This window comes from Vombatus ursinus, unplaced genomic scaffold (assembly GCF_900497805.2).
Source record: "Vombatus ursinus unplaced genomic scaffold, bare-nosed wombat genome assembly UNPS02014794.1, whole genome shotgun sequence".
NCBI lineage: Eukaryota > Metazoa > Chordata > Mammalia > Diprotodontia > Vombatidae > Vombatus > Vombatus ursinus.
In genome coordinates this window covers 24638567-24662467 of record NW_020954572.1, presented here as the reverse complement: position 1 = coordinate 24662467, position 23901 = coordinate 24638567, and the positions used below count along the sequence as shown (strand labels likewise).

Sequence of the window (23901 nt, the reverse complement as noted above, 5' to 3'; positions counted from 1 at the left end):
CTTTGCGCTCTGGAATATCATACTCCATGCCCTCTGGTCCCTTAATGTAGAAACTGCTAAATCTTGTGTTATCCTGATTGTGTTTCCACAGTACTTGAATTGTTTCTTTCTGGCTGCTTGCAATATCTTCTCCTTGACCTGGGAACTCTGGAATTTGGCTACAATATTCCTAGGAGTTTTCCTTTGGGGATCTCTTTCAGGAGGTGATCGGTGGATTCTTTCCATTTCTATTTTGCCCTCTGGTTCTAAAATATCAGGGCGGTTTTTTTTTGATAATTTCTTGAAAGATGATGTCTAGGCTCTTTTTTTGATCAAGGCTTTCAGGTAGTCCAATAATTTTAAAATGATCTCTCCTGGATCTATTTTCCAGGTCAGTTGTTTTTCCAATGAGATATTTCACATTCTCTTCTATTTTTTCATTCCTTTGGATTAGTGTTACAGTGCCTTGATTTCTCAAATTGTCACTAGCTTCCAATTTCTCCATTCTTATTTTTAAGGAAGTATTTTCTTCAGTAAGCTTTTGGACTTCCTTTTCCATTTGGCCAGTTTTGCTTTTTAGGGCATTCTTTTCCTCATTGGCTTTTTGGACCTCTTTTGCCATTTGGGTTAGGCTATTTTTTAAGGTGTTATTTTCTTCAGTATTTTTTGGGGTCTCCTTTAGCATCACTTTCAGTTTTTCCTCTACTTCTCTTACTTGCTTCTCAAACTCCTTTTTGAGCTCTTCCATGGCCTGGGACCAATTCATATTTTTCTTGGAGGCTTTGGATGTAGGAGCTTTGGCTTTGTTGTCTTCTTCTGGTTGTGTGTTTTGATCTTCTTTTTCACCAAAGTAAGATAATGTAGTCTGGCTCTTTTTGCACTGCTTGCTTATGATCCTAGCCAATTACTTGAGTTTTAAACTCTTTGTTAAGGTAGGGGTCTGTTTCCAGTGTGGAGAATGTACTGTTCCAAGCTTCAGGGATTTTGTGCAACTGTTTTCAGAGATACTTCTAGGGACCTGAAAATTTTCAGTTCTTCCAAGGTGCTATGATCAAGGGTGAAGTGTTTACTCCTTTCCTAGCCTGTGCTCTGGTCTGTGAGTGACCACAAGCACTCTTTTCTGTCTTGGAACTGTGAGGAGGATTTCCTTTCCACTGCCACTATAAGTTCCACCATGCTAGTGTTCTTCTTTGTCCCAGGACCGCCACCCAGAACTGTGACCCAGATCCAAGCACGGGCAAAGCAAGAGAATCCTGCACCAGCAGGATCCCTCTGATCAGCCACTGGACTCTCCCTCTGTCTGTGGGCTAGAAGCTCAGGAGGCAACCACCACCCTGGGGCCGCGCTCGGGGAATGGGGCTGGAACCCCACTATCCTTCTCACTCAGCACCACAGAAACAGACTTTTCCCACTGACTTTCTAAGTTGTCTTTAGCATTCATGGGTTGAGAAGCCTGGAAACCGCCACAGCTTCCCGCAGTTCAGTCCTCTGAGGCCTGCTCCAGGTTCATGGTGGCCTGTGCGCCCATGCTGAACTGCACTCCTCCCCCCACCTGGTGCAATATACCTTTCTGATCAACCATCCAGGTTGTGTTGGGCTGGAAATTTGTTTCACTCTGTCTTTTTGTGGGTTCTGCTGCTTTAGAATTTGTTTAGAGCCATTTTTTTATAGGTTTTATAGGTATTTGGAGGGGTTTGGGGGAGAGCTTGAGCAAGTCACTGCTTTTACTCTGCCATCTTGGCTCCGCACCCTCCCCCACCCCATATGCACTTTTTTATAGCCCTTTGGGCATAGTTCCAAATTGCTGTCCAGAATGGTTGGATCAGTTCATAACTCCACCACCAGTGTATTAGTGTCCCAGTTTCCCACATCCCCTCTAACATATATCATTTTCTTTAATAACCTTCTTTTCAGTTCTTATCCTTCTTGATCTTTGACCTCTCTGCAAACTTTAGTGTTGGTGGTGAGTGAATAGAGCACTGGGCCTGGAGTCAGGAAGAACTGAGTTCAAATGTAGCCTCAGATCTTACGAGCTGTGTAACTTTGGCCCAGTCACAACCTCTGCCTGTTTTAGTTCCCTAAACTATAAAAATGAGGATGATAATAGCAACCTACCTCCTGTAGTTTTTGTGAGCATCAAATGAGATGATAATTATAAAGTGTTTAACACAGTGCCTGACACATAATAGGCTCTATATAAATGTTTATGATGACGATGATGATGACATGCTTAGCCCAATACTTGGCACATAGTAGGCACTTAATAAATTTTTGTTCCTTTCCTTTCCTTTCCTCCCTTGATTTCCTTGTCCTCCTAGATACTCTCTTTTCTCTGGGATTTCATGACACTGCTCTTTTCCTGGCTCTCCTATCTCCATCTCCTTTACTCATTCTTTTGCTGCTGATCATGAGTATCCACCAAAGCTCAACCCTGAATCGTTTTTTTCTTTTTGCTTTGTGTTCTCTCTCACTTAGGGATCTTATCAGTTCCCACATTTATTTATCATCTCCCTGCAGGTGATTTCCGTATCTATAGTCTAGCTCTAGTCTCTGTTATTAGCTTGCAGTCACCTATCACCAGTTGCCTGAATGTTCCATGGGTATCTCAAATTGAGCCTAATACAAGAGCTCATTATTCTCCTCACCCCTACCTTCTTCCAGACTCTCCTGTTACTCTTAAGGGTTACCCTACCAGTCACCCAAGCTTGTAACCATAGTATTATCCTCAGCTCTTAACTCACACTCATACATCCAATTTTTTGACAAATCTTATAATTTTTAACTGTACTCTCTACCAACATAGCCACCATCCTAAATCAGTCTCTCATTACCTTTTTTTTTTTTTTGAGGGGGTGTGGAGGGTGAGGCAATCAGGATTAAGTGACTTGCCTAGGGTCACACAGGTAGTAAGTGTCAAGGGTCTGAGGCCGGATTTGAACTCAGGTCCTCCTGACTCCAGGGCCAGTGTTTTATTCACTGAACCTACGTGCCTCTCATTACCTCTTACCTAAACTACTGCTGTAGTCTTCTTGTTGGTCTCACTGCCCCACATCTCTCCCCACTTCAATACATCCTCCACACAGCTTCCATAGCAATTTTTCTAAAGTACAAGTCTAACTATGTCAGTCCCCCTACTCATTCAGCTCCAGTGGCTCTCAGTTGCTTCCAGGATCAAATACAAAGTCCTTTGGCATTTAGAGCTCTTTTGTAACAGGCCATTTTGTTTTTGTTTCTCACTTTTCAATCTTCATAACAGTTTAATACACTACACACATTCTCTCTCTCTTTCTCATTCAGCTGCTATACTGGCCTCCTTTACTATTCCTCACACACAATGTTCCATCTCCTGTCTCCATGACTTTCACAGGCTGTCACCTATTCCAGGAATAATAGTCTTCCTTCTCACCTTTGCCTCTTAGTTTTTCTGGCTACATTCAAGTGTCAGCTCAGATCCTATCTTCTGTAGGAGGCCTTTCCTTGTCCCACCAGTTGTTAGTGCTTTCTTGGCTGTAAGCCTATATTCTTTGCCTTCTGAAATATTGTATTCCAAGTTCTCTGCTCCTTTATGCTCGTGGCTGCTAAATCATGTATGATCCTGCCTATGACTCCTCAGTACTTGAATGTGTCTGATTGCTTATAGTATTTTTTCTTTTACCTAGAAGCTCTCTGGATTTTGGATGTGATATTCATGGGAGTTTTCATTTTGAGGTTTCTTTCAGGAAGTGACCAGTAGATTCTTTTTATTTCTACTTTGCCCTCTTTTTCCAAAAATATGTGGGCAATTTTCTTTTAAAATTTCTTGGAATAGGATGTCAAGGCTCTTTTTTTGGTCATAGTATTCAGGTAGTCCAGTGATTCTTAATTTTTTTCTCCTTGATCTCTTTTCCAGTTCAGTTTTTGCTACAAGATACTTTACATTTTCTTCCATTTTTAAGTATTTCGGCTTTGTTGCCTCATGAAGTCATTGGCTTCTTTTTGGTCCATTCGAATTTTCAGGTAGTTTGTTGTTTGGGTAAGGTTTCGTATCTCTTGTGTTAAACTATTAATTTCCTTTCCAGTTCTTTCTTTCATAGCTATCATTTTCACCCCAATTTTTTCCTCCAGCACTCTCATTCCATTAACAAAAAATTTAATCTCTTGTTTTATCTCTTCCAGGAATTCTAGTTGAGTTTATGCCCAAACTGTTTTTTCTCTGAGGTATTGCTTGTAGATGTTTTGGAGTCATGGTCTTTTCCTGCATTTGCGCCTTGAGGGTCTCTGCCACTCAATGTGATAATAGCTCATTAGCGTGTGGTTGTTTTTTTTTTTTTTGTTTTGTTTTGTTTTGTTTTTTTGGGTTAGCTCATTCTTCCAGCCTACTTCCTGACTTTGGACTTGACATTAAAGCTGGGCTCTGGGTTAGTCCTGTGACTGCGTTTTGGTGATATTTGAGTGTTCCAGGATTTCAGGGACAAGCTGAGGGCTTGGCAGATTTTCAGTCTCAGAGGAGTCTGATCCAAGGCAAAGTCTCATTGCTGTCCCCTTGGTCTGAGCCCTGCAAGTTCCTGACCTGGATTTGAGTCTGTGCAAGCATAGCCTGCTGCTGTTGGTTCAAAGTGGGGAAGTTGTAGACTCTCCTTTGACCTGAGCTTCTTGCCTTGGTTATTTCTTTGCAGTCTGGAATAGTTGCTAGAAGTTAAACCCTGTTTTGTGCCTGAGATCTGAGCCATACTGCTGCTGGCTTCTGAACTTCCTCCTTTCTTTGTACACTGCCCAGGCTCAGGGGTCTGCTTGATGGGGAAGGCCACTGTCCCACAGTTCCCCTTCTCATTCTGTCCTGGATCTTTGACCTGAGACTGGGTAGTGAGTGACAGATCTGCCAGTCGGCACCTGTTCCCCTTGAAGTGCTCTGGTACGTGTCTGGGGGTGCCCTAGTATGAGTCTGGGACCTCTTTTTATGCTGGTGTGCAACTTCTCACAGGGTACTGAAGTGTTTCACCCTAGGTTCCTACCCCAACTCTGTCCCCAATGTCTGCAGATTTCTTTGTCTCTCTATGTAGACTTGGCCCAAAGAAAAAGCTCAATGTGGCTTTTAATGGATTTCTCCGTCAGAATTTGGTCTGATTGTGTGTGTGTGTGTTTGTGTGTTTGTATTTTTCTTTTTGAGGCAATGGGGGTTAAGTGACTTGCTCAGGGTCACACAGCTAATGAGTGTTAACCTGTCTGAGGCTGGATTTGCACTCAGGTCTTCCTGACTCCAGGATTGGCGCTCTATCCACTGCGCCACCTAGCTGCTTCCTGGTCTGGTATATTTTATGCATCTCTTTGGAGGAGTTGTGGAGGGAATCCCAGTTGCATTACTACCTTATACTCTACTATCTTTGCTCTCCTCCCACCCTCCCCACCCCTCACCACACTATAGTTATTGGCATATTGCCTCTGTAGTTAATGTTATCTTGAGAAAAGAAACTATTTTTACCTTTATATTCCCAACATTTAACAGGGTGCCTGGCTCATAATAAATGCCTAATAAATGCTTTTTGATTGATGGAGAATTTTTTATGTCTTGCCTTTGTCATCCATCATGGGAAATAGCCCTCCCCACTTTGTGTTTTCTAGTGAATATGATAAGCATGCCCCCTCATTTCTCACCTGGTTATACTACTTTAGGACTTTTCTACTGTGCTGCAGTATCTGGTACCTTCCTCTCCCCCTGTTTCTTAGCTCCTTTTGTTTGTTGTCTTCCCGCAATAGGTTATAAGCCCCTGGAGGGTAGGTGTTTTTGTTTGTTTGTTTGTTTGTTTGTTTTGGTATCCCAGTGCTTAACACTGTGCCTGGCATATAATAAGGTGCTTAATAAATGTTTATTGACTATCTTTGTCTTTATCCATGTAATTAGCAAACAAGTTTTTACAGTGTAGGACCAAGGACAGATCCCTGGAATGCCCCATTAGAAAACTTTTGCCAACTTGATATAAATATATATATATATTAGTGAATATGCCTTATTGTTTTTCCAAAATCTATATATACTGTGTATATAGCATTCCTTTAATTTTTTTCTGGGTAATTAATCATTTTGTTAATTATAGCTAGCAAATAATAAAAGGATGGCCACTTGGCTTTCTCTTATAAGTCAAAGACAAATCGTGGAGGCCTTTCAATGCTTGTATGCCCTTGGAAGAGTCTTAGGTTCCCACAAGCAGCAACCAACTGATTGGTTAACAATGAGAGAATGAATATTATAATGAAAGGTAAACCTATTCTATAAGGGACTGGAGGACAGAGTTTGATTATGTCACCTTACTCCTCTCTACCCAGACCAGCCCCAGCCTTAGGCAATCGCCCAGCTGAGTAGAACTAGTAGAACTAAGTAAGGCTAGAATTCACCTAGATTAGATTCTAGTTGTAAGATTTTCTAGTTGGACGGGGTAACAATTCTACCTAGAGAAGATGGTCTAGATGAGGTAAATTTTTAGGCAAGGTCAGTAATGCCCTCCAAAGACTGGCTGTATAACTTGCAAGGGGTTATTTCTGAATGGAAAATAGGGGGGAAAATCTTAATAATTGGTTATTAATATAAGAGATAAAAATTTCTCTCAAGTAGACTACATAAATGTGTGTATATTATATACACACATATTTTGTACATACATATATATATGTATGTATGTATATATATATATAATATTACGACATACAGATCAAGCATAAAGTAACCTTGGAAGGGAAGGCATTAGCAATTGGGGCAAGCTAGAAAAGCTTCCCACAGTAGGTGGTGCTCAGGCTGAATCTTGAAGGAAATCAGAAACTCTAGGAAGCAAAGGGGAGGAAGGAGAGTATTTTAGGCATGGGAGACACCCAGTGCAAAGGCCCAGAAATTAAAGATGGAGCATAATGTATCATTCCTCTAATTTTTACCTGATGAGCTTGTCAGTGGAACTTCTTGTCTTGAGCAAATATAAGCCTTTTTTCCTTTTATTTTAAAAATTGTTAATAATCATTCCAATGAATATAACAGAGTTTTGTTTTCTCTCATAGGTCACAGAAGATGATACTTCCAGTTCTCTTGCAAAAGATCACTTTTTCCAGCCAGAAACTGTTGTTACCAATGAGCCCTATAGAAGTTCAAACATAAGACCTTCACCCTTTGAAGATTTGAATTCCAGGAGAGTGTTCTTGCAGAGCCAAGCTAATCAAGTAAGAAGATGATGCATCTTTATCATTTGTTATATTAGTAAGATGATTAATATGTAATAGTATATATTTTTGTCTTATTCTATTACATGTACATGCGCGCGCACACACACACACACACACGCACACACACACATACCATAAGAGATCAGTCTATTCTTCTGTGTTATCTAAAGCGGTAGCAAAAATTCACTCTGATATTTAGATAACTAATTTAATGAGTTTCTTAGGATCTAGTCATTTTTATTTACATAGGTCCTTTGCTGTTCAGATTTTTTTTCACTGACTGAAATGAAGGCATAGAGGGCGTGCATTCTTGTCATAATTGAAAGTAACATAAAGCTAGGAGGAATAAATAGCTAACACATTGAATGACATAGGATTTTAAAAGATTTCAACAGTTTAAAACAGCTGATCCAGTTTAATAATAATAATAAGTTAATTTAAAAGGAATAAATGTAAAATCTTAAACTCAGATTTTTAAAAATCAGTTGTATAAGCCAGGACAGAACAGCCATGGCTATATGGCTGTTTAATGTGAAAAGAAGATGTGTGGATTATAGTAGACTGCAAGACCTTTTAGTATGACATGGCAGCCAAAAAGAGGTGATGCCACCCCATGACTGCATTTAGAGAACCATTGTGTCCACTAGGAAAAGGGACAATCTTAATGAGCTGGGCCCTGGAGGATACACCTGGAGTATTGTGGCCAGTTCTGAGAGCCACCTTTTAGGAAGATCATTGACAAACTGTGGCATATGCAAATGAGCATGACCAGAGTGGAGACACAGGTCACGTTATCACTGTTTTCAAGTATTTGGAAAAAAGTATATAGAAAATGAATTAAAATTTTTCCACTTGATTCAGAAGGCAGAAACTAGGACTGATGAGCAGAAGTTGTAGAGCGGCAGATTTTGGCTTGATTTCAAGAAATAAACTTGATAAAAGTTAGAGCTGTCCATACATGAAATAGGTTGCCTTTTTTAAACTCTGCTTTCAGCGCCTCTTTGCCTATTTTGTTTTCCTTGGACATGCCCTTTGATTTTGATTATAGTTCCATTATTGAAGGATTTGATTAGGAAGACACCACCAGACTGTGGATAGAGTACTCAGATGAGTTAATGGATACAAAGCAATTTGAAAATTTTAAAATATTACATAAATGTTAGTTGTTATTATTTATCTACTATATCATAACCTTGATCTAAAGTTTTCATTTGTCCATGTCCATGTCCATACAACTGAACCATGTTAAAATGGAGCATATAGTGAGAAAAGCTTCAAATTTGGAATCAGGTTTAAATCCTAATTTTGAGTGACAAAATTTTGAGCCACTTAACTGTGTGATCTTAGGTAAATCATTTCATCCATGCGTGTTAGTTTCCTCCCATTAAAAAAAAAATAAGGGAGTTGGACTATATTCTATATATCTTCTAGCTCTGACAGTCTGTGAATTGTGTGAATATTGCATAATGAAATACCTCGAGGTTATTTTTTTTTTAAAGGCAATTGGGGTTAAGTGACTTGCCCAGCTACACAGCTAGTAAGTGTCAGATGTTTCATCTGAGGCTGGATTTGAACTTAGGTCCTCCTGACTTCAGGGTCAGTCCTCTATCCACTGTGCCACTTAGCTGCCCCTCAAGGTTCTTCTTAAGGTGTTTTTATTGTCTTCTTTCTGCATAACATCAACATGTTACTGAAAAGTACTGAAGACAATATGTCCTAAACCCTTTTCTGTCTCTGATTATGGAGACTCATTATGCTTTCATAATTTTGGTGGTTCTTGTTTTCACTTTAGTTTCACTTGTTTTCAATTTAGTAAATGAAGTTGTACTCGGGGCTACATTTAATGTTTTCTTCAACCTCTGTCTTCATTTTTGGAAAAGATTCTGTATTCTTTTTACCTTTTTAAGTTTCAACAGAATCATTTTGAGAGTAGTTAGGTTCAAGTATTTTTATTTAAAGATTACAAACAGTGGTCATACTAGTTTTTACATTTTAGCTTAGATGATGCCCTTCTTTACAATTGTATGTAGTTTCACATTTTAATAGCTTTCAACACATTTGAAGAGATTCCAAGATAGAAGTACAGTAATGACATTTCAAGTGTTGGAAAACTGCATATAACTTTTGCATAGTTTTATTTTTGCCTAAACATGTAAAAGAATCTCATTAAAATGGGAAAAAAAACCATATTGTGATAGTTTGGTGTAAAACAAAAAAGCAAAAGGAGTTACCAGTCAACTCCATTTTTCAGCATAATCATTTGAACAGAGGTAGTTTTTTTTTTATCTGTTTGTCTTGAAAATATACAGTTGCTGCAATTAAAACTACTAGAATCACAGAATATTAGCACTAAAACAGACATTGAAAATGAAGTTGCCAAATTGGAGTGTATTTCAGACAGTTCTTTGAACCAGGGTGAAATGATGGTTTTGTTTGAAAAAGTACGTCAGTGTAAGCAAATTCTGCTAATGATTCCCAACACTGGTTTGTTACTGCAAAATGTCTGTGAATCCCTGTTCTTGTCAAGCATTGGCAATTACTATTTTTTAGGTCTATGTATATTTGTATGTATACTGTGTGATTAATAAAATACAAATTCATTTAATATTGTTACAGCATGCATAGGAGCTTTATGTTATGTATTTTCTAAATCATCAGATACTAATTAGTAGTACAACTACTTTCACAATCAGTATCTGAGAAGAGCCTCCAACACAAAAAGGTTGGATTCATTGACCTTGGATAATTGAATAATTAATTACATACCCAATATGGCTGCTAAGTCTCAGGGATTTTAAAAGCTCCCCACAAAATGAAAACAATTTAGTAATTCGTATGCAAAAGTATTACAGATTGATTCTCCATTTGATTCATCTTGTTAGGTAGGAGTTAGCTAGTGGAAGGAGTAAATGAACATTTCTCCCTAATAACTAGTCTCATTCACCTATCCCCTGGCCCTGAAAATTACTTTATGTATTTTGTATTTATATGTTTGTGTTCAAGTTGTTCCTCCCAGCACAATGTGAACTCCTTGAGGGTAGGAACTTCTTCATTTTTCTCTTTGTATCTGTAGTGCCTAATACATAGTCTTATAGAGACTTAATAAATGTGAAAGAATGAATGGATTGCGAAAGATTTCTCTTTTGATTTTTGTTACATGTTAGAGGCATGTTATTTTTTGTGAGAATGAAGTTAGGGAAAGTCTGGCTACTAGAAGATTTTGATTTGGAAAATCAGCTTCTCAAGAATGTTTTTAAGACATTTGTAAATTAAGGTATATTTATGGTTAGTATAGAGAGAAGATATGTGTCAGAATAAAAATTACGTTAACCATGGTCCAGAAGGCTTTCCTACTCTTTTTTTGACTTGTCCAAAACCCTCCCTTATTCTCTCATGCTCAGCCTTAGTCCCTGACCGACGTAGGTCACAGTGATCTCATACTCAACTGAATTCTGGTAGCACTTATGTCTGTATTGCTTATTTGGCAGTTAATCATATATTGCCAGTATTAATTTCTAGTTTTTTGCCTGCATATGACTATCTCTCCAACTGTAGTTTGTTTTTTTAAAAATCTACAGTAGCACTCCCCTGAAAGCATAGAGGGGGTATTGGAACTTTGACTCTGACAACCAAGACCTAGGTTCAGATCTCACCTCTGGTGTTTGCTGTGTGACCTCAGGCAAGTCATTAGGTAGTCTAGGCCTCATTTTCCTCATGTAAAAAGAGGGAATTAGACTAGATGGCTTCTGAGTTCCATTCCAGCTCTAAATCTTTGATCCTGTGAATTAATTGGTCAATTCATAATAACACCTGCTTCAAATATTCACTTTTTCCTTGCTTTCTTGAAAATTTATTGTGTTTTAGGCTATATTATGAGGAGAAAAGTTAGTGAAGGGGAAAATTGTACTGGGGGTTCTGTTAAGTGCTGCTGGGAACAAAACATTGTACTCGGAACTAGGTAAATGAAAAGATTAGGTACAGCTTCTAGTAAGGGGGTGAGATATAAACAGAGATAATTATAATATGCAATAATGCATTAACAATTACAAAACAAGGCAGTGTGTGAGGCCCCAGGAGGAAGGTTTTTCTTGACCAGGGGGTGCATGGAAAAATCTGAATTGTGCTTTAAAGGGTAGAGTACAAGGTTCTTGTAAGCAGAAATTATTCCTTTTACTGCATGGCATTCCCCAAAGCACGTATAGTTTATTGAACACACTACACATACCCAGTAAATTTTTGTTAGATAATAGAACTAAAGAAGGTATCTTCTTTCTAAGCTGAAAAAAATGAGCCCCGTGATTTCTAAAGTTCCTTCCAACTCTAAAACTTAATGATTCAAAAAATGAAAAGGAAATACAGACTATTCTCATTTTATGTTAATTTATCAGTAAAAGTCCTTTCTTTAGCCATTAGTTTTAAGCAACTTGAAATTTCATTGGACTTTACAATCAGAATTGAAAATGGATTGTTTAATTCTGTTCCCCCTACCTATTACTTGGTGTCATGCAAATGAGACTGAAATTAACCAAGAAGTAAAGGAGATGATTGGGACAACTAACTGTATATTCAATAAATAACTCTACTCTCAGCCTAAGAATAGCAATGTAAAAGAGGAAAAACAATAAATAAAATAAAACTTTTAATTAGAAGCAAATTTGTCAAATCTGCTCGGAATTATTTGTGTAGTATTAAAAATGTAAACAGTAATGAAAAACACGTTAATTTTTATGTTTTAATAGAAAACAGGATTCCATTTTCTTGTCACTCAATTCGAAATGTTTAATATTACAGGTAACATTCAACCAGCCAGACTTGGATCCTTCCCTTCAGGCCAGATCTGGGGCCTATGTGCATCGGCCAGTTTCAAAGGAGTGTGGAAATCTGAAATCCCAAAATCGGGTAAATTACCTCTTCACCGTGAAATGCTTTGTAATATGGCTCTTTTACATTGAAAGTATACAAGTAAAAATTGTAGGAGGTGATATTTTATCACGCAATTAAATCACTTTAAGAAATATGTTTGAAAAGCTTTCATCAAGCCAGTTTGCTGCTATGATTGATCATTTCCCTGAGTCTCTGAGGTCTCAAGTAACAGATTTTAGAGAGCTTTACATTTGAATTTTCTAGTGATAGACTTTATATAAAGTAAAGCCTATTAGGATTTATTTGAAGCTTTTGTTCTTGTGCATCCCTCTAAGTTTAGTGTCAAGAATGGATCCATTCCCAGAATTTCTAAAAATCTGAAGTAATATTTTTAAAGGAATGAAATTTTATCATACCATCTTAAGCCCTAAAATGTACTTGAAATACTTGAAAAAAAGAGAAGAATTACATGACACTGCTAAAAACCTTATCACAAGTTCAAAATTGAAACTAGGAGAGAGCCAGTGCCGCTTCCATTACTGGGCAGGCATGGTGGGAATTGAGCACCACATAGCAATGTTCAAATTACTACAGATTCCACTGCTTACCAGTATTTACCTCTCCTTCTGCCCCAGATCACTGAAGTGAGTTATGTGCTTCATTTTAGCACATGAAGTATGCACGTGTATAAATTTCTCTCTCTGTGTTATCAACTGAAGACTTAAAGCCAGATTATGCTCACAACAGAGAGGAACAATTGCTTCTGGGTTAGCTCAAAGCTCACTCTAGACTTTGTAGATTTCAGCAAGTGGTGACTGAACTGTATTTGCTGCTCTTCTCTTTTGAGGCAGTCACAGACCATAAGTTGACAGCTTATTAATTGATTTCTTTATAGAGTCAAGGATTTTTTTTTCTTAACTTCATGGACCCCGTTTGTATATAATCATCAGATTAAACAAATTATTGTTAGTTGACAAACTGAGTACTGGACAGTACCCCTAACAAATATGTTCACTTTTGTTCTAAATTAAGAAGGTTGTAATATCTATCAGCCAGTGACAATTTTCATGCTAGATCTACCTAATCATCCCCAAAGTTATAGAATAGCTGTTGAAAAATTGTGTCTGGGGGCAGCTAGGTACGCGCAGTGGATAGAGCACCAACCCTGAAGTCAGGAGGACCCGAGTTCAAATCGCACCTCAGACCAAACACTTGACACTTACTAGCTGTGTGACCCTGGGCAAGTCACTTAACCCCAAATGCCTCACCAAAAAGCAAAAAAAAGAAAAAAGAAAAATTGTGTCTTCACTCTAACAGAACAATCTTATTCTGTCTTGGAACACATAATATTCCAGTAGGACTTGAGTTTTGTTTTATTTTTTAATGAATTCCTTTAAATAGAAACCTATCAAAAATGTGTTGTTGTTGTTGTTGTTGTTGTTTTATTTAAAAAATCGAGATTTTGTTGAAAATTTGATGATTTTAATCATCTTTCAGTTGGTGGTATTAAAAGTTTTGCTGGAGCCAGATTCCCATTAGGTAATAGGGACATGAATCCTTTTCTTTCCCCCAAGTCTCCCTTGTCATACCTGGCTATAAACTCCTGTCCATAAAGTGAGATAATAAGAAAACTGACTTTAACAGAAAAAACCCCCACCATAGTAACAAACCAAAAATACCATCTTTAAGAAGTTATTTATGCTATTTCACAATGTAAGGTGTTGAGTTGAAAAGGGTGTAGAGGGTTCCTTTTTCTAAAATTTGATCTCTTGTTAGAGAATATTTTTTTAAAATCAAAATTTCTGAGTCCTTCTGACTTCGGTAATTTTTATGTTTCCTTTTAGGCACCTTTGAAAACAATCAGGCATGTCAGTTTTCAGGATGAGGATGAAATTGTCAGAATAAATCCTCGCGATATTTTAATACGTCGTTATGCAGACTACAGGCATCCTGACATGTGGAAAAATGACTTGGAGAGAGATGACACTGACTCTAATGTTGAGTTTTCAAAATCAGACAGTAAAAAACCTGACTCTCTGTACTTCTGTGAGGATGGGACTAAGTTAAATGCGCTCAAAGACTCTGTGGTATTTAAGACACAGTCTTCCTCATTAAAATTTAAGAAGTCAAAAAGAAGAAAAGAGGATGGTGAGCGTTCTCGCTGCATATACTGCCAGGAGAGGTTTAACCATGAAGAAAATGGCAGGGGACAGTGTCAGGATGCTCCAGACCCTATTAAGAGATGCATCTACCAAGTTAGCTGCATGCTCTGCGCGGAGAGCATGTTGTATCACTGTATGTCAGACTCGGAGGGAGACTTTTCTGACCCCTGTTCATGTGACACCAGTGATGACAAATTTTGCTTGCGATGGTTGGCCCTGGTGGCACTGTCTTTCATTGCGCCATGCATGTGCTGCTATGTTCCCTTGCGGTTGTGCCATCGCTGTGGCGAGGCATGTGGGTGCTGTGGAGGAAAACACAAAGCTGCCGGATGAAACCGGCTGGTGCCAAAATGAGTCTGAAGTCTTTGTTTCCAGGAATTAGCTAACTTGGATTTGTGGAGGCTTTTGGCAAGCGGCATGGCATCTGGCCTGGCGTCACGGGGGGCCAACCATGGAAGAAGCCGCAGAACTCGTCAGTTCTTGCCATTTCACAGATGCTAGCAGCCATGCTGGACTGTTTCCTTCGAGTGCATGGCACATTTTGTTGAAAGTTGTAAAGGATTATTTGAGAAAGGAAGCCATTTCTGGTTATTGGCTATATTATTATAAGGGTGCAAACTCTGATCCAACTAAAAAGGAATTAATTTGGCATTTTGTACATTTATGGCTTAGGTGATGGGGAGGAATCTTCAAAAAGAACTGAATGCATTTGACACATAATTAAACAAAAAATGCACTAGTGACGGTTGATTTCAAACTAAGAAAAGTTAACACTTGGCAGATATCAGAAATGAAACTGAAGTGCAACTAAATCGTTTATTAGTTGTTTTTTGGAATCAGTTTTATGTATAAATAACAAATGTTTATATTTAACTAAGTATAAGGTACGAATTATTACATAATGAACTTTTCTTCCCCTTCCCATTTCTATAGTAGATACATTTATATCTACTGTCACATTCCATATTTTGAATATTTAACTCGTATAGTTAGTTGCATTTTTATTCCACTTGAATGAATTGATATTTTCATCTTCATTTCCCTCCAACTGCAGTTTGTATTGAGTTATATCTGTACATTCTGGTAATCTAAAACCTTTTAAGATATTCTAATAGTCTTGAGTGACCAATTTTTTTTAAGCACAGATGTAATTGTCTGATGTTCTGATGGGAACATAACACTTATTTTTTTTATATATAAAAAAGACTGATTAAACATTATCAGAAAAAAAGTGGGGTTTTGTGTTGTTCAACCAGCAAGTTGTTTTCTTTTGGGGTTTCCTCCTCTAAAATATTTTAATTGCATTTACAAATGTTTAGCAAGTTAAAGGATATAACCAAATAATTATAATAGGATGTTCGTTTGAGGTGTCTCCAGCTATCATTCTCCAAAACTAGGATCGTGTTCAGCTGTTTTATTAATCTTTGGGCTTAATCCTAGTACTTGTTATTTTACCCCACCCACCCTCACCCTACCCCCATCCCCCATGGTAACATCACTTCATTCTGTTGCAGAATTTTATTTTTATTTGAACTGGCAAAAGCATAAATATATTGCATTAAAATGTGGTGTGGTTGAAAAAAAACAGGAAAAAAACTTAATCTAGTATATGAATGAAACATTTTATAAGTTTTTTTTTTCAAATCTGCTGTGTATTACTTATTGGATAATAACAATTGGATAATGTTCTAACAGATTGTGTAATACTCCAGGGATCATTTTTTAGTATGTTAGTAATTCATTTAGTAATCAATTTTTAGTCATTTTAGTAATTTTTTAATGTTACATTAAAACTCTAACCAAGTTGAGGGGTGCTCTGTGAAAGATTCTCTTGGGGGTTCGGAGGAAGGAAGAGGGACTAAATTTAGAAAAGAATACCCTTCTTTAGGGCCTAAAGAGTTATTGTAGGCAATGAAAGTAAAAAAAAATCACACTACCTTTTGAAGCTCCTTTTCTATGCAGGTTCTTAATGTCATGTATTTCTTTTTACATATCATACTAAAGCCTGTTACCTTCCTTTTCTTGCCCTAAGATCAAACTGAACAATGTATATAACACTATCTGTAAGATACTTTTTTTAAAGAAAGCATTTATATTTATATGACAGCTTGAACTGACAACATTGTGTACATAGATCATCTTGAAGTATTATTTCACATTGAAAAGAAGACAAATATATTGATAACTATAGAAGTTATGAAAAAGAGCTTCTTTCTAGTTTTGTACTAAAAATCATTCAGATGAGCTAAGTCCAAGAACATTAACACTGTAGCAGCAGTCTTAAATCTCATTTTTACAGTTTATATATTTGAAAGCTGCTACTGTGGATAATTTTCACCCATCACATTTTCAGCTAAACTTGATTTCCCAGAATAGACTGTTAACTTTCAAAACTACTCTTCATTGGTAAAATGAGAGTGATTGGTTTTTTTTTCCTCGTGAATGAAATTTGATATTTGTAAGTGCTTAGTTTATAATTCAGGTTTGAGCAAAGTGTGAACAACTGAAGAAAAGAACTTGCTGGCTATATAGGAAAATGCTGTGGAATTGTACTGTGTATATACTTTTGGAAAGAAACAAACTTAATTTCCTCTGTTGAGCACTAATCATCATAGTGCGACTCCTGTTCCTGTACTGTATTTTATATGCAACAGATATGCTTTAATATTTTTAATGAATTTGTGCATTAATATTTTCAATTTGTTTAACCACTTTGCTGCTACGATTTTGCCACCCCCTCCCCCTTTCTTTCCTTTACAATCTAAAACAATTTGCTTCATTAAAAATTATGAATATGGATGTTACAGGTTGTTATTTCATCCTGGGTCTTTATAAGTTAATACACCCAGTTTCTATTCCAATAACACGATAAACCTAGGAAAATCAATCTATGCCATAAACTAATGACATAATATATCTGGATCTTTATGGAAGGACAGATTATGTTAGCTAGAATGGTGACATGGAAACAGATACCTTTATCAGTCCATATGTGGGGAAACCAAAGTATAAGTAAATGATAAAGTATAAGTAAATTAAGAAAGGTTTATTTACACTGCCCCTTAATGCTTTTTACAATTGAACTTTCCTCTGAAAAGTTCCTTAGGCTTTTTGTTTGTGATATTGAAAGTAGAAAATACAACCAGCCAAGTAACATGGAAAGAAACAATCCTATGAGGTCTACCTGTGTTACCATTATTGAGTGATGTTTCCCTTGGCCTAGCCTTAAAGGGTAGAAGCGTTTGATCTCTGAAGACAGCTCAGCTGTAGCACTTCAGCGCCACCTGCTGGGATAACACCCATCCAGAAAAACCCTTGAGATAAGGGACGTGATAACACACCCCAGTGTTTACAAGTCAGGGACTATTAAGGAAAGGCACTTTGGCCTCAGGACGCCAGGAGTAAGAAATATTTAGAAAAACCTATAGTCGTTTTCCCCCTGTAGTGTCTTGTTGAAGCCTAGAATACCTTGTCATTTCCCTTTTTTTTGTCATTTATGGGGTATATAAACCATAAAGGTTTCATTTAAAAACTAATGGATTACTTAAAACTGGCAACTATAGTAAGCATTGAATTCCTATATGGACAGATATTAAACTAGTTCTGCTCTGATAATTTATTTCTTGGTAAAAACCTTAACCACAAAAAATTTGTGTGTTAAAGGAAGAATTTTTGAGAACTTTGCCAAGGATTATATTGTAGCAAATTCATTAGAGAGATTGTGTGTGTGTGTGTGTGAGAGAGAGAGAATGTGTGTGTAAAAGGAAAGTGATGGTTTGAGTTTAGTATTTAAAGGACAAAAGATTGAAATTCCCTAGTTTCGTTGGTTATGCAAACAGCTATACCCATAACTAGCTCTTGGAGTAACACTAAAAACAAGATGCACTTTCTGATTATGCTTAAAATATCATCTGTCATTACTAGGGGCTTTTTTGTTTAATGAATAGCGCAATAAGTTTTTTATAAATCCAGATAAGATGCAGAATATGAGAAAGGGAGGATTAAAGCATAGTATCACACATGTCCTGTTAATATTTGTTGAAACTCGATGACTGCATCCTGTACTTTACTATATATAGTATTGTTTAAAATCCAAGCAAATGGTCCGTTAAGCAAGCCTATAATTTTTTCCTGCATTAAAAAGAAATATATTTAAACATTGGCCCCTTGAATTATCTGAAGACACTAGTGCCCCTTGCTTTTTTGACTTGAACTTCAATCACTTTTCCAAGAAAACCCTGAAAACTCTAGCACAAATATACTATTTTTTTCTTTGTCCCACCCTGCCCTGTGATCCCCATCTGTCCTTGAGATTGAACCTTAAATTTTAAAACGATGCCATTGTAATGTGCTTTTCAAGCAATTTCATACATGAAATAAAAATAGACCACGGTGATTGATAGAAAGCAAAGATGTTAATAGGCCTTAAGCTACTGTTTGCCTAGCAGCCACGTGGTTATAAACTTCCTTATGCTTTGGTGCACTGCTAAATGTTACCCTTTGTTCCTGAAAACTTAAACTAAAAACTTTGTGATTAATTTTGAAAATTCTAAAGCATTATCTAGTGTAAAACCCTTTGTATTTGAAGCTGCACTATAAATGGTACATAGATTTTGTGAACACACTGCCTCTCCTTTTTGCAAATAGTGCCATTTGCTTTCTACCCTGACCTCAAAAAGTGCCTCGCTTGTATATTATTCCCATTACCTTCAACTGCTTTCTTTATAATGAGCAATGTATGATTTAGTTTAACTCATCATAGATGTATTTCCTTTTATGTATACGAATATATAGCTTGGTACTTTTCAGTATGTAATGTAAATATGCATATATAAGTTTGTAACTTTTGTTACACCATATTTGTGTAATGGGACATATCAGATAATATCATAAAACAGTTTGTTTTTAGTGGTTCCCACCCTGTAATTACCTGATTAAACCTATTGTGAAATTAAAAAGGGTTTTTTCTTAATGTCCTGGGCCTGTTTACACTGACACATGAGGTGTTAGCTAAAAGCGAAGAATAACAAATTAGAGTTTTTAGTCATATTTTTTAAAAGTTAAAATGTTATTTGAGGGTCGTTTGTTTTTAAAACCCAAAGTTCATTTAAACGTCACCTCAAATAACTAGTTCTTTCTTGATTATATTATGACGTTTTAAAGCCATAATGAATGCTGCATTTCCATTTACTGACATAGGAACAAATTACTGTTAATTCTTTAAGAGCGGTTTGGGAGCATTTGTAGCAACTTTAAATCCCAAATTGGCACCTTGTTCCATACCCTGTGTGCTTCTCAACCAATACTTTCCATTGTCAGTTGGCATTTATTCAAAAAATACAACCTAGTTTTATTACTTGCTTAAATAAAGTGTTATGGGGAAGAGTTTTTTTGTTTATTGTCCTTCTAACCCTGTGCTTTCATCAGTAAGGAAACTCCCAACTTTGGGTCATAAGAAGCTGCCTGGGATATTGAAAGGTTAAGTAACTTTAATCTTCCCTAATTCAAGGCTAGTCCTCTCTTCCTGCTACTTCTGAATTAGGAAAGTAAATCTACAATAAAATTCATGTAATACTTTCCAAGGATAAACTTTTCGTTTATGCATGCCATTGCTGGCATTTGAATATAGATAGTTCAGAATTGACTTCTTAGGCTTGTCTTGTATTATTGAATCTTGTTATAAAGCAATTTTTTGCTATTTTTATTCCTACGTTTTCATAAACATAAGACTTCTTTATCTAAAGAAAGTTTAATGTTCACCAAAGAAGTTGAAAACAGGTCTGCTACAATTTGACAATGAAAATGTGTTACAAATAAAGTTACTGCTTAAATTAAAAGTAATTCTTGTAAAACTTTTTTGACTGGCCTACCATTCAATTTTTTAAAACTTCCTTTAGATTCTCTCTTAGGAAATTCTAGGCCTGATCAAAGCTTTCAAAAAGTCTGACAACTTGGCCCTGAAACTGTTTTAAAAGACAAACAATAAACTTTCATGTTAAGCTTTACAGTAGAGGAAAAGCCATATTTAAGTGAATTTAATAGAATGTGCTTTGTTGTAATAAAATATTGTTAAAAATCAAGACTGCTGAAAAACACTTAATTCTTGCTATAATGAATCAGCAGGTGAAAAGAATGTAGTGAGCAAGTATAAATAGTATTGTGTGCACATTACCTTCATCCCTTCTCTCTTCTAAGAATGTTGAAGTGTGATATTTGTCATGGAGTGTCACCTAAGAATTTTAGGTTTTCATGCAGAGATGGTTGAGGTTAAAAGAGTTCACAGGTAATTGCTACTTGATCAAAGATTGTATGATTTAGCATTAGCAAGGATCTTAGAGACTGGTAATCTAGTCTTGCTCTCATTTTACAAATAAGTAAACTGAGGTCCAGAGAGATGAAATAGTTACTGACCCATCCAAGATTATACAGAGACTTAGAGGTAAACCAGGACCAGGACCCTGCCATGCCTAGTCTAAAGCTTTCTGTTTTACACAATGGATGGCGAAATAAAAGAAGTAGAAATTCCTGAAGTGTTAAACATTGCACATGTTTTTGAAATCTCAATGTATCAGTTGAGCTGATTTTTTTTCTTCTAAAAAATACTATTTGTCATATTGGATGGCTCTCTGGAAGGGGAAGGTAGAAGGATACTTTGGAAAACTATGATGGTGTAATGCAAATAAAATAACAATAAAATTTATTAAATAATGTTAAATTTTTAACATTTTAAGGAAAATATCAACAAAAACATGTTTTCAAAGTAGAAAGCCCAGCCTTGATGCTCCTCTCTGTTTACATCTGTAAATTTACGGATGTAAACAAGATGACCAAATTGGTTTCCTTGTAAGTGAGACTCTTAAACAGGATGTAGGTTAAACAGGGCCATTTAGTGTGAATTTATTTTGAAACCCAGAGTCATCATGGGATGATTTGGAATCTGAAGACCTAGGTCAAATCTTAGCTTTGATTGCTTACTACCTGTGTAAACATAGGTAAGTTAGACCATCTTAGACCCTCAGTTTTCTCTTCTGTAAATTGATGGGAGTGGACTGGATGATTGCTTAAATAGTCCCTGTCCTGTTTTAAATCTATGACACTTTCAACTTTGTTTACCTCAGACCTCTTTTTGTAACTGCATTTGTTATAATGGGAAGAAATTTAAAATCCCCACACGGTCTATCTTTACTTCACTCTCCTTGATGAGCTTTGGAATTGATACTCTACATTTTGCTCTTATGTGGTATGTGTTCCATCATACAAGCTGCCTCTTAACTTAGGAGTTCTTAATCTGGGGTCCACAAACATTAAAAAAAATTTTTTCATAGCTTTCACCGTAGTTGGCTTCCTTTGTGCCCCATTTATTTGATGTATTTAATAACATGCTGAGAAGGGGCCCATAGGTTTCTCAGACTACCCCCCCAAAAAAAAGGATTAGGAACCCCTGCCTTAAGGTTATGTTTCTCCATGTTGTCTTGGAAGTGGGCTAACTGAAGGGGCTTCTTATTCCTTGGGATTGATTAGAATCTCTTCAGGATTTTTATGTCATCAACAAAAACTTCTTATCCCACTCAGTCTGTAGAATTCTGTTTGAGGGAGGGCGAGAAACCATGCATAGGAATTCATGTGATAGACTTTGATATATTGCTATCAATTTCATCTTCATGGGACTGAGCTGTATAATCAGCTAATCAGCCTAGTTTCAGCTACTGACCTACCAAAATGAGGCCCCTTCCCCTCTAGGTTTTAAAATTTTGTTTCCTGGGCTTGAAGAATGTCCATCTGAGGAGTATGTTTTCTTCCCCACTCCCACTGTCCTTCGTCTTTCTTTCAAATTACCTATGAAGTCCAATTTGGAAAAACACCTGGAAGTTTTTAAGGGTTCAGGTTATAAACTCATAGCAATACTTTGAAGATGTCTTCCACACATCATCTGTGGACAACTCCAACTGGAAGAACCAAATATAATCCAGTATGTGGCAAAATCCATCGGGCTCAACTGTTCTTGGTAATCTCCAAAAGACGCTGTGGAACAAATTAGAGTCCAAGAGTCTTGCTGTTAATGGGTTGTTTTCTTTTGCCAAGACTAGAAATACTCTGCCTAAGGCAGTATTGAACAGCACTCCCAGATGAGTCATCTGCTGTGTACAATGTGCTCTTTTCCATAATGACGAGCCAGCCATGTGCTGTCAGTTATTCCAAAAAGCCTGCTCTTGGACCAGCATTCCAGTTAGTTTAAGGACCACTTCTCCCAAATGTTATAAAAGGGTGAGATTAGTATTCCCTCCTCCCTCAAGCTTTCGAACAGAGATCCAGCCATACTGGAAATGATACAAGGAAATCAAGAGGCCTATATTTTCAGAACAGTACTATTCTAGTTTAAAAGCAATTTCCCAATCATTAACTTGGGCTAGAATATTCTAGCCTCTTCAGTACCCAATAGAACACAGGGAGCCTTGTTCTGCCTTTGCTTTCCTAAGTATTAACATTCCAGGTTGAAAATCAAAGTCCATATAACCATTTAATCTTATTAAATGCAACATGAAACAAAAACTCCCTAATGTTCTAATCCAGAAAGAAAATAATAAATCTGCCCCAAGCCCTTATAGCATCTTCCCTGCTTCCCCAAAGCTGTAAAAGAAAGATAGCTGTCCTTGATAGTATATGTTTTAAAAATTCACATTTAAGCCATTTTTTTTTTTGTCATTTAAAAGAAAAATTCAAGACAGGGCCTTATAATAGGATGTCAGCCAATTAGCAGTCCTTTCTAGACTAGCAAAAGGGAATGTTGCTGGTAAAAACCAAACCAAACCAAACAAACATACAAAAAAAACACACACAACTGGAATGCCAAGGAAGCAATGCTATTGAGAAAACCTTGAATGAAAAGGATTGGTTATTTAGAATTTAAGCTTGCCATACAGAAACAGCTGACTCAAGGAAAACCTTCTAAATTCATCAAATATTAGAATTAAAAGTAACCTTTGAGATTATCTTATCCACCTCCCTTCAACCACATTTAACAGAAATGGAAACCCTCAAAAGAATTTTTTGGTGGGTTGGTTTTTGTTTGGATTTTTTTGGATTAATCATGTCTAACTCTTTATGACTGCATTTGGAGTTTTCTTGGCAAAGATACTAGAATGGTTTGCCATTTCCTTCTCCAGCTCATTTTACAAGTGAGGAAACTGAGGCAAACAGGGTTAAGTAACTTGTTCAGAGTCACATAGCTAAGAAGTGTCTGAGACTTAATTTAAACACAGGTCCTCCTGACTCCAGGGCCAGCCCTCTAGCTACCTAGCTGCCTACCCAAACGGGTTACCCAATATCAAATAGTTTATGTCTGAATCACTTCGACCAACTTCCAGGTCAGAGGCTCAGTAGAAGGTTAGTGTTGAGACTGGATAATTTTTTGAAAATGGCAAATCTGTCTAGCTATCGTTCTGATGGGGAAACTTAGGAACTGACAAGGTAGATGCTGTCTTATAGAAGACCTCTCCTTAAGCTTGGGCTTCCATTAAATAAAATGGAATGTTTGCAAAGTGCCTACATGTATATGTGTGTGTGTATGTGTATATATGTATATGTATGTGTATCTGTATATATGTGTGTGTATATATATATATATGTATGTGTATCTGTGTGTGTGTGTGTGTGTGTGTGTGTGTGTGTGTGTATGTATATAATCTCACTTGATCCCCACAACAACCTGGGAGGT

The 23901-nt window shown here is 36.8% G+C and overlaps 1 protein-coding gene across 1 annotated transcript in view; it reads left to right on the top strand.

The window, feature by feature from the left end:
• Positions 1 to 20266, top strand: part of SPRED1 (sprouty related EVH1 domain containing 1) — a 146777-nt gene extending 126511 nt beyond the window's left edge. Inside the window, exons 5-7 of the mRNA XM_027870014.1 lie at positions 7000 to 7158; positions 11953 to 12060; positions 13869 to 20266. Of these exons, the coding sequence (XP_027725815.1) occupies positions 7000 to 7158; positions 11953 to 12060; positions 13869 to 14519 (918 nt within the window). The 3' untranslated portion in view covers positions 14520 to 20266. The remainder of the gene's footprint in view (positions 1 to 6999; positions 7159 to 11952; positions 12061 to 13868) is intronic.
• Positions 20267 to 23901: the final 3635 nt, after the last annotated feature.